The 11,996-nt window shown below is 35.9% G+C and overlaps 1 protein-coding gene across 1 annotated transcript; it reads left to right on the top strand.

Moving 5' to 3' along the window:
* The first annotated feature begins 5,841 nt into the window (after positions 1 to 5,841).
* Positions 5,842 to 11,996, top strand: LOC134635488 (carcinoembryonic antigen-related cell adhesion molecule 6-like). Its single transcript, XM_063484869.1, has 6 exons — positions 5,842 to 5,887; positions 6,713 to 6,819; positions 7,543 to 7,831; positions 8,346 to 8,624; positions 11,356 to 11,622; positions 11,902 to 11,996. The coding sequence occupies exons 1-6, from the start codon at positions 5,842 to 5,844 to the stop codon at positions 11,994 to 11,996; spliced, it is 1,083 nt and encodes a 360-aa protein (XP_063340939.1).

The raw sequence follows: 11,996 nt of genomic DNA, 5'->3' as shown, positions 1-11,996 counted from the left end.
CTGATGAATACAACAGAGCCACATCCTCCACAAAAAACAAACATGAAATCCTGAAGCCACCAAAGTGGAACACCCCCCACAGGACCTCCTGGTGGATGCAGGATCCACCAAGGACCTTGTAGTCACTTCTCAATGCAGCCAGCTCAGCAATGGTGGTGTGGAGCATGGTCCGCTTTGACTCAATATTTCCAGCCTAACTTGTAACGCAATCAAAGCTCTACTAGAGGGGATTATTCAAGATCTTGTGGACTGGGAACTCTGCCAGATGTTCATAGCACACCCTCACTATACTAGATGAGAGGAAGCAGTACCTAGTTAGTTAGAAATATTGTAGTATAATAATATATAAAAAGCTCAAATTACTCATGTCTATTTTTAAAAAAATATTTTTTTCCATTACCTACTCCTCCATAATGTTTTTTAATCAATGTAAACATCTATCATGCCACCCATATCTGATTTGTACTGCACTACAAACTTCTTAAAGTAGATTTAAAAAGAACAAGGAAAACAAAATGTAACTTATTAAAAAATTATAATACTATTGCCTTTAAAGTAACTACTGCCAGAGAGTGAGCTGCAATGCACTCTCTGAGTGCTTCTTGTTATTTATTCATCATAGATGTTGTCAGAATCCCTTACCCAGGACCAATTTGCCTTGGGGGACCCTACCAAGGGCAAATCCCCCCCAACAACATAGATCCTGAAATCTCTGGAACATACAAGCTGCAGTAAGGTGGAAATTTACAGAGGGGTTAAATTTGACCTGCTCTTCTAAATCCACACAATCTGATTGACTTCATTCTTTAATGGGACAGATCATTAACAATAAGGTTGACTACATAAAAATAGAGGTTTTTGTGCTTCAGTCTCTCTTTTCTGTGAGAGGGAAGCACACCTCTCAAGCGTGGAATAATGTAACTGTGAGAGCATCACCATGAGCAGTGTATGGTTTTACTGTGACAAGTACCTGTGTGCACTGATACTGTTGGATGTTGCAGTGTGCGTATAGTATGGCACCATTGATAGTTTAAATGATGTACGTTTCCTGGAGTTTTAATGTTTTCTATGAACTACATTTTGGAAATGTATCCTAACACTTAACTACCCTTTATCAAAACATGAATCTTCAGCAAATATTTGCTGAAACTACACAGTGCATTCATCATTTTGACAAATACAAGTGCTCTCCAGACAAAGACAGCAATGTACTGACCAAAGGTCCTCTAAAACCTGTTCAATTATGAAATCAAGCACAGAGACAAATTATTGGAGAGTTTTGAGATGGTGAGACAACTTTGTGTCATCTTTATTTTATCTTTATTTTTACTTCCCCAGATCATTCATCAGAATGTGCTGCAGGTTGTATCGCTGGAATTGTAATCGCATGTTTTGCCATCGTTGCTGTTGCTTGTGGTGTAGGATACTACTTTTATAGGAGAAGGTAGGTGGATAATTTCTTAATGGTTTTATTACTCTTGAAATCTGTGTACTCAGTCCACTTCTAAACACCTTTGGTACATAAGCATAGCTTATCAGTGTTACATGTAATTCATTTAATATCATATTATTTTGTGAAATAACAACAGACGTGCAAGTATTTCAGTCCACTATTTGTTTGAACAAACAAGACTTTATCATTTATCATTAAGATTGGATTTAAATAAATGTAAATATTTAGTGTTACAGTTTTGTGTAACTTTGGACAGACTTTGATAATGCTTTATTTATTATATTTAGAACCAACAAAAATCCACAGACACATAATACAGGTGAGTAATATTTTAATATACATTTAACTTGTACATTTTTAATAGCAAAATAAAGAAAGTATAAATAAAATTACTGTATCAAAATCTGTTATTTTTGACCAGGAGAACATGTGTATGAGAACAGTTCCCCATATGACAAGAAAATTTGAACTCTTTGTTTACATTTCCATTTTAAGGTAAGTATTAAATTCACTGTTGTGCTTTATTAAGAAGGAATACCTTATACATTATACTTATACAATGAAGAAAAGAGTGAAAGATTTTTTCTCTGTATAAAAATCTGTCATTTTTCCATTATTGTTAAAAGCTAAAGTCCACTTGCATGCAGTTTATAAACTGTTTACTAGAATAAGTTGTGTATTTTTTCTTGTCCTGCAGATGAAACATTTGTGAAGCCTCTATCTGCTCCAGGAAGACAAAAGTGTCTTTTTTGTTTTGGTTTTGTTTTTTTTGTTAGTTTGTTGGTTGTAATATTTTTTTTTGGTCATTATGAAAATATTTTAACAGGACATATGAAGATTGTTTATAAATTATTAGTCTACAACAATAAATATAAAGGTTTTCTGACCGTTTGAATTTTTTAGTTGCTACTATTTTGATAAAGCTCTGTGTCTTCTTATTGATCATTAAATGTAAAATAAATACAACAAATACACAGATGTTGTAGCCCTTGCTCTTACATCAGTTTATCACTCATAAATGTTGTCCTGTATGTTTTAATGCTGAACTCAATCTACATGTTTTAAAAATTTGGATGATTACACAAAGCCTTCAAAGATTTTGCAGACCTTGTGCTGTCTGAAGACACTGAGAAAAGCAGTACTGTCAAGTTTTATCCTGAATATTTAACTGGCCCTGAGGTTTCTGCAGTGGTGCAGCAGATTACTTAATGTTCCAAGGACATTGTTAAAAATCGGATCCAAGTCATCTTCTTCTTTTCTACTCTTCTTCTAGCTGCTGTCTTTCAAGTCAAGTATCTGCCTCCATCTCACCCCATCTCTAGAGTCTCACTTTATCCCTTTTGTCAATATTTCGGTACATGTACAGGACATACAGGAGAATCAAAATGCTGTTGGTGGAAATGGTTGCATTAATGTGCCAAAGACTTTCAGCATCATTAAAAGAATAGAATGTATCTTGTGTGTGAGAATGTGTTGGGGGGTAGGGGGGAGGCAGTAAAGAGTTCAGTCTTCTGACAGCCTCGTGAATGGAGCTATTCAAGTGTTTAGTGGAGTGGAGGAGAGATTAGGCCTTCTTGGCCACAGCAGCACAGTAGATGTTCAGTTGGGTATGCTGGGAATGACTGTTCCTGAAATCTGCCATAATCCCTTTGGTCTTTTCCACATTCAGGAAAAGGTGTTACTCTTGGAACATACAAGTTAAAGTTTTCATTCCCAAGTGTCTGAGTTTTTCTATTAGTTGCTGCAGAATGATTGTGTTGAATGCTGAACTGAAATCTACAATCCTTATGAACTTTGGGTCAAATAATATTTGTTTGACCATGTTAGATTTACAATAAAACAAAAAGTAAAAAAAAAAATACATATATATATATATATATATATATATATATATATATATATATATATATAACAATACAGGTAGAAAAACTTTTTTTATAATTGTATTATCACTCTTAACATTGTGTTGGCAGCAGCACTACTACACCAAACAAAAGAAGGTTTCTCACAAACTCTCACAAACTAAGCAAGTGACCTGAAGGCCCAAAGATATAAAGGTCTGGATGACCTCCAATTTCCTGCTTTTAAATTTACCTGAAATTGAGGTTGTTTGACTCTAAAAACCCTAAAAAAAAAAAAAAACTCTTAAAAAACATGGTGACTAGCCAGATACTTACTTTGGATGGCATTGGCCTCCAATAACACTGTGTGGAGTTACCAGATATGTCCTTCAGTGTGCATATTAAACAAATGTGTAGAACAGCTTTCTTGCATTTGCACTATATCTCTAAAATTAGAAACATCCTGTCTCAGAATGATTCTATGAAGATTATGGAGAAGGGACGGCAGCTTTGATCATGTCCAGTCTAATAAATCAGGTGAGTTGAGAGGAGAGTTTTCTTTCTTGTTTTTGTACATCTCGACTAATGCTTAAAACATTCTGTACAAAAGAGTTTGAAAACTGGATTAAAAAAATTATAATAAATGTAATGAACTTTTATACATTTAGGTCTTACTGATGACCAATATAAAGACCAGGCTGGAGGCACCACAGAGTTTGGATACTCTGTAAACAAAGCTTAAACTAAGTTCTAAATTTTATGTATGACATTATTGAGTCATTTTACCTGAGTAGATATTCAACATGATATCAGAGAAATGAAACATTTTTTAGTGGTCTTTTACTGCAACTTTTAAGCTTTTATAAAATTATAGTTCTACTTTGTGTTTTTAAGCTAAATATAATATAATACAAACCTTTGACAAAAGCCTCAACTCCTCACCATGACATAATTTAGATGGACTTCAATGAAATATGTTAATGTTTATCTTCAGCCTGCTTGTTAGCTGATATCAACGATGAAACCATTTTACCACTTCTTTTACAGAGTCACTCTGCCCCTTCGACTTTCCTCTGATTCAACGGTTACAGTCATTTAGGAACTTGGACTCCATTAAAACTCGGATGGCTGACAACTTCCTCCAGTTTTAATGATCAAAAAACTGAAGTCCTTGTTTGTTCCCCTGACAGATTTATGCCTAAGGTAATGAAAGCTCTGGGTTTTATTGTAACATTTCACAAAATCATCTCTCAGTAACGTCCCTGGGGTAACTTTTGACTCTACTCTCAGTTTAGATGTTTTATTTGAATATCTGGTTCAGTCTTAATCAGTCTCTTTTATCACTTAAGAAATATTGCCAAGTTAAGTCCCATTGTGTCACACTTTGAACTGGAGATTGTTATTCATGTATTTAATTCACTGTTCATTGGTCTAAGCAAAAACTTCCTGGGACGTCTACAGGTTGTTATATTTCCAACACTGCTGAGAGGATTCTGACTAAATCTTCTAAGTACTTTCATGTCATACATTTGCCGATCCAGCTCCATTGGATACCTCAAAATTTGGGACAGTGGCATCAAAATGTTGAAGATCTGAGCGGTACTAAAAGAAAATGCTTGTGGAACGTCAGTAACATAATTGAGTATAAAAACATCATCTTAAAGAGGCAGACTTATTTAAAGTAACGATGGGCAGACCTTAATCAATTTGAAAAAACTGTGACTGAAAATTGCTGAACATCATCCAGGAAAACTGCCTTCTTCTCTGGGCCAAAGTACTTTAAAACTGGCTTCATAAATGCTGAAAGGTGTACACATGTTTTACAGAAACATGTTCTCCATCATGTTACTCCATAATAACATAGCTTCATATATCACCAACTGAAAAAAATTTAAGTGTCATGAAGTATAAAATGCAGCAAAGAAGAGCCAGGTCTCTTGAGCAGGTAGAATCCTATATCAGAAAACATGAGAACACATTCCCCTCCAAAAAGTTCAGAATCTGGTCTCTTCTCTTCCCAGATGTTTACTGACTGTTGTTAAAGACGGGATGCTACACAGCCAAAACTTTTTAAAGATGTGTTGCTGCCATCAAATTCAAAATGACCTTATTTTTTAATAATACTTTAAATGGTGCAAATGAAGATTTGTACATCATTATATTTTGTTTTTTATTCATATTTTAAACCATAGCCAAATTTTATGGAATAGGAGATATTTTCCTACTCTATTATTCTATTCTGTTCCTACTACTACTATTAAATGTTGTTTGGGGGGGAAACCGAACATTCATATAAACAGAGAGGACAACATTTACTGTAACAGGTTATTTATTTATTTGTTTGATTTTTGATTGCTTGTTAACTGTGCAAAAAGAAAATGAGGGGGTGAAAATTAAGTAGAAAACTGTGTTGAAGATTAACAAGTTCAGGAAGTTAAACCTTTCAAAATAACACATTTACTTCCTTATGACACCATATATTGAAATTAACATTCATGTACTGGTATCAGTAAAGGAAAAGTCAGAGTGAAAGATACCACTTTAGAAATGGAAACATTTCTGATATACTTCATCATTCTCTGTGCCGTCTCAGGTGAGCTCTCACTGCTTGATGTGGCAGAAAAAAACTCTGCCTGTTCACACTGACTTTAAAGTTTTACTTCCTCATTTTCCTGTCAATATGTCCTTAAACTCATTTGTTTGGCTAATATTTATATCACTGTTTTCATGAGATATCTGCTGAATACTTCTAGTTCATGTATAATCATTTGAAACCTGAATATTCTACACAGGAATACTCAGATAAGATCAGATAACATGGATCAGTGTTTTAAGGAGCAGGTTTATGTACTGATGGTATACATTAAATGAGATAAACAGAGCAGTTTGTTTTGTTTTTTGAGTTTTCCTTTTTGTTTTTTGTTTCTTTTCTTCTTTTGTAACCCTTTATCTACATATCCTTGTTGTCGCAATGAATTTTAAATACACAAATTTTCTTGTGTCACTTTAATTGATTTTACTTCTCTGCTTTATTCTTCATCAGTGAGGAGACAGAAGTCAAGGCAAAAAATCATTTAAATGATACATCTGTGCTTCTGAAGCCCGATTTGAAGCTCAATTAAATGTGATCATTCGAACAGCCTTATCATAAATTGTTTTCTTTTAATTCAACTAGTCCTGTTTTATCACAACATTTCTTTATTTTTAGAGCTACCTTTACACACAGACAAATAATGGAGGACAGAAATTTTTTATCATACCACTGATCATCCTAAAAGACTAAAACAGACGGAAACAGAAGTTTTAAGTCTTCCTCACACCATGGTTTATATATTACAAATGTGTATCTGTTACATTCACTGACCTCTAGTGGCTATCCCTATGTGAGAGAGCCCTTTCTCCCTCTCCTGTGATCCAGGTCTGCCTCATGAGCCGCAGCTGAGGTGTGTTGCAGCTCGTCAGCCACAACAACTGCCATCTCAAACCGCCACACCCCTTCTTTCTTCCCCCATTTGCCCCCGAGCTGTGAGCTACAGTGGTTTGGGCAGCAGGCTTTGTGTGTGTGTGTGTTGCAATTGTTTTCTCCTGTTTTTTGGCTGGACAGGGAGCTCAGCCATTGTATTGTTGTTTTTAGGTAGAGAGTTCCTGGTTTGTTTTTTAGTTACAAAGGGGGTGCTTTGTTTGTTGTTTTGGCCTTGGAGACCCTGAAGAAAAGAGCTTCCCCGTGTTCAGTTTTATTTTAGTTGTTTTGTGTAATAAATCTACTTTGCTGCAGTTTATCATTTCTTTTTCACTTTGTTACTCCCCATGCCAAACAACACTTTGTTTTTAAGTGGGGCGTAACAAGACACTGAATGAAAGCATTTCTGCAAAGGACACTCCTTGGATCCTTCATCATAGCTCCTCCAAAAGCTTCTGAGTACTTGAGATATATTTTTCTAAATTTCAGATGGACAGAGGAGACAGGGTGATACAAATAAAAAAAAAAACAAGAAAAACCTTTGGTCAGGTTTTTTACCTGTTAAGTTTCTTTTGTATCTTCTTTTGGCTCTATTGTCTGGATTTGTCCCTGCATCTGTCAGTGTCACATCATTGCTTCTTGTAGCAATTTATTTTTTTTTTTGCAGGTGAACTTCCAATTAAACACTTAAATAAAAGAAAATTACAGCTAAGTATTTTCCAGTTTCAAATGCAATGTTTTAATTTCATTTAGTCAAACAAAAATGTCTCCTATATGCTTAATTAAAGGAGCTGAATGCAGCTGTAGGAGAAACTGTGATGTTCACTACAACACTGTCTCCATCAGAGAAGCCGTTTACATCTGTGATCTGGAGTTTTAATATCTCTACGCCTATAATATTCATAATTAACTCAGAAGAAACTATTGGACCTGAGTATGAAGGCAGGATCACCTTCTTCCCATCTACTGCGTCTTTGGAGCTCAGGAGTCTCACTCTGGATGACATTGGAGAATACGTTGTTAACATTATACAAGATGGAACAATCGCGAGTGGACGTACTACTCTGGTGATATACGGTGAGCAGATGTAGAAATTCAACAGCTTAAGTGTTTTTGCAATATTTAAGCAAGTTTACAATATATCATACAATACAATATATCGAACATGTAAAAACACCTGTAATGATTAGCACGTTTGTCACATCTCTACTCACTGCAGTAATGCATTCTTGAAATAATTCATCTTATTCTTAAGACTGTGATATTAAAGAGTGGCTGTAAGAAACTGAATAGCTTATTCATTTTATAAGGTAGTATTGACCCCCCATACTATACGGAACGAACTGAGAACTCAATTAATCTCATTTATTCTGTTCAGAATAGTCACTTAAAGGGAGTTGATATTGTCAGTTATGTGAATTTTAGTATTTGAAGGTTTTGGTTGGTACAGTACTTCTTTTAAGGTTTAATTATAAATATATTGTTTCTATTTTAGGTTTAGCTGCAATCGGATTTTTTGTAATTTTAATGCTTATTTTCTATTGTTGATGCCAAAAAAATACAACTATTTTATTCTTGTTTTTTTTCACAGAGAAAGTCTCCAATGTGTTGGTAACTTCCAGCAGCACAGACTTGGTTGAGTTCAGTGGTTCTGTCTCTCTGTCCTGCTCTGCCTCTGGATCCTCTCTCTCTTTCCTCTGGTTGAACGGCAGCTCTGAGGTTACAGCAAGTGACAGAGTTCAGCTCACTGATGGAGGCTCCAATCTGACTATAATCAATGTGACCCGCTTTGACCAGGGACCATTAATGTGTCGTGTGTCCAATCATGTCAGTACTGGTACCAGTGATCCAGTAAACCTCTGCATCAGCTGTGAGTTAGTGGGATTTGTTAATTTTTTTAATTATTAGGTGATTTAAATTGCAGTTTAAATCACCTAATTCACAGTGCAGTTAATTTCATTTAGATGGTTTTGGTTTCATACATTAAAGAGTAAGTAGATTTTTTTATTGTGATATAATGTGGAATGATTTGGCTAATAATGTCACAGTTTCAAAATAAGCCAAACTGTCAAAGCTGCTAAATCTGCCTACTTATCAGGTCTTATTTTGACCAATTGTCACAAGCCCCATGCTCTTTTTAAGATTTTTAACTCCGTGATTAATCCTCGTGCTACAGCACACAAGGAGGTTTCTCCGGCTCTTTGTGAAAGTTTTTTAAGGTATTTTATTGAAAAAATCACTACTTTAAGAGCCCTGTTTTTATCTGTAGTTCCACATCAACTTCCAGTTTCTAAATGCTCTGCTGTCTTTCAGCAGTTTGAGCCTGTGACTCTTTCTGATGTAAAGGTAATAACTGATCACTTAACGATCTCTAATTCCCCACATGATATTCTCCCTGCCCGTATTTTTAAGGAAGCGTTGAATACTATTGGGCCTTGTATTTTATTAATTTTGAATGCATCATTGTCTTCGGGCTGCGTACCGTCTGCCTTCAAGCATTCTGTTGTTCAACCCATTATTAAGAAGACTAATCTTGACCCCAGTGTTCTTTCAAATTATAGACCAATTTCTAAGCTTCCCTTTATGTCAAAGATCCTGGAAAAGGTGGTCTGTAAACAACTTCAGACCTTCTTAGATTCCAATGGTATCTCTGAAAAATTCCAGTCGGGCTTCAAGCCTCGACATAGTACTGAGACAGCTTTGCTAAGAGTTTTAAATGATCTCCTTTTAACCACCGACTCAGGATGCTCTGTGGTTCTAGTGTTACTGGATCTGACTTCTGCGTTTGACACAGTAGATCATAACATTTTATTATCAAGGTTAGAGCATGTAGTTGGCCTTAAGGGCACAGCCTTATCATGGTTTAAATCTTATCTTTCAGAGAGGTCATTCTCTATCACTATGGGGCAATACTCCTCCTCCTCTGCTCCTTTTCTCTGTGGTGTGCCCCAGGGGTCTGTTTTGGGCCCTATGCTATTCTCTCTGTACATGTTGCCCTTGGGATCTATTTTCCAAAGATACAATATTTCTTTCCATTGTTATGCCGATGACATTCAAATTTATTTCCCTTTGAGTTTGAATGTCACAGATCCATTGCATACATTGTTTAACTGTCTTCATGATGTGAGAACCTGGCTATCGCAAAACTCTCTAACCTTGAATGACAGTAAAACAGAAGTTATTGTCTTTGACAGCCATATTCCATTGAACCAGCTAACTGTTACCCTTGGCCCACTTGCTAGCTACCTCTCCAACGTTGTAAGAGACCTTGGGGTACTCCTGGATAGCTCTTTAAAATTAGAGAAACAAGTATCTACTGTGGTTAAATCCAGCTTCTATCAGCTACGTCAGATTGCTAAAGCTAAGCCTTTCCTCTCCCACAAGGACCTTGAAAAGCTTATTCATGCATTCATTACCTCTAGACTGGACTATTGTAACTCCCTCTATTTAGGCCTCCCTCACTCCTCTCTTCACCGGTTGCAATTAGTACAGAACTCTGCTGCACGCCTTTTATCGGGTGCGAGATTGCATGATCATATGACGCCAGTTTTAGCCAAGTTACACTGGCTCCCTGTGAAATTTCGCATTGATTTTAAAATTCTTTTATTCACTTATAAAATCTTAAATAACACGGCCCCTAGCTATTTAACAGAACTTCTTCATTTGTATAATCCTATAAAAGCACTAAGATCGTCTAACCAGATGCTCTTAATGCAACCTAAGTCTAGGTTGAAAACCAGAGGTGACCGTGCCTTCGCCATTGTAGCTCCTAGACTGTGGAACAACCTCCCTATTGCCATTCGCTCTTCTGAGACTGTTCAGTCTTTTAAATCTCGTTTAAAGACCCATCTGTTTACTCTGGCTTTGATGTAAGATAGTTTGATTATCATTTGGTTGGTTTTTATGGTTGTCTCCTCCTGCGTTGTATCTGTCTTATCTTATTTTTATCTGTCTTATTTTATTTTATTTTTTTAATTTGTGAAGCACTTTGATCAAAACTGTTGTTTTTAAATGTGCTATATAAATAAATTTTGATTGATTGATTGATTGAATGGTACCAGGGTTGTCATACAGAGGCTTGTGGGCCAGAATCGCCTGACAAAGATTCCCATCCGGCCCATTGGATGGTTTTGGAAAAGGTGAAAGAGGACAGAAATTCTGGACTATTAACTGTTATTCTTTTTAGGTTTTACACCTTTTTATTTTGATAAAGAACTCCTTCAAGGGCTTTCACAATACACCAAAGTAATTAAATGACAGATTTCTGTAATTTTACACATTACCTCTTACATTTTAAGCCCAGAGTCAAGCCGACAGACGTCTTTAATGTACTACATTTCATTACTTTATCATGTGAAAAATCTTAGACATGCTGCTGAAAAAGCTCTTCTCTGTGTTATACTACAACAGCTCATTGATAAATTGTGTAAGTAAACTTCTCTACACTGGCTAAAATTGGAGTTTCACTTGGTTTGACCTACCTAAAAGCAAAGTAGACTGTATGTGGCCCACAATATAAAATAACTTTGAAATCCCTGCTGTATACCTTTAAATGTTTCATACAGTAAAAATTAACTTTTCTATGTCCCCTCTACATTTAGATGTCCCAGAAAATATCAATTTGATCTTATCTCCATCACAAGGATACTTTGCTGTAGGGTCAGACATCAGCATCACCTGCTCGGTTGGATCCAGACCTCCTGCCCAGTTTAAGTGGTTTCTGAATGGAGATCAGCTGCCTGATACTGGATCAGAGCTCAGACTGATGAATGTTCACATGAGTCAGAGTGGAAACTACAGCTGTCAGGCCTTTAACAACAAAACTCTGAGATCTCAAAAATCTCAGCCTTCAGCCATCACTGTACTGGGTAGGTTTGATTTATTGTTAAAGTGTGTGATTCATGCACATATTTTTGACTAGAGCTATATTCAGATAATGATTTCACACATATAAAAAATATTTGTGGAGATAAACAATACAGAAAAACAATTTTCAAATGCAATGGTTTCCTCATATACTACAGGCTTTTGACATATTTTCTCACGCAGAAAACAAATGGGGCTGATAGAAAAAAGAAGATCAGTCAGAGTCAAGGATTTACAACAAAATGCTCTTTAGGAAAAACAGGAAAATCTTCTCTGTCCAGACAATCGTAGACCTAGAAACAGCATTGATACCGTGCAGGACCCTCAAGCTACCGGGTCAACGTTAGAGGACATGAGCTTTTCTGTGATAAGATAA

The sequence above is a fragment of the Pelmatolapia mariae genome, linkage group LG10_11, assembly GCF_036321145.2.
Source record: "Pelmatolapia mariae isolate MD_Pm_ZW linkage group LG10_11, Pm_UMD_F_2, whole genome shotgun sequence".
NCBI lineage: Eukaryota > Metazoa > Chordata > Actinopteri > Cichliformes > Cichlidae > Pelmatolapia > Pelmatolapia mariae.
This window is presented reverse-complemented; position numbering and strand designations above follow the sequence as displayed.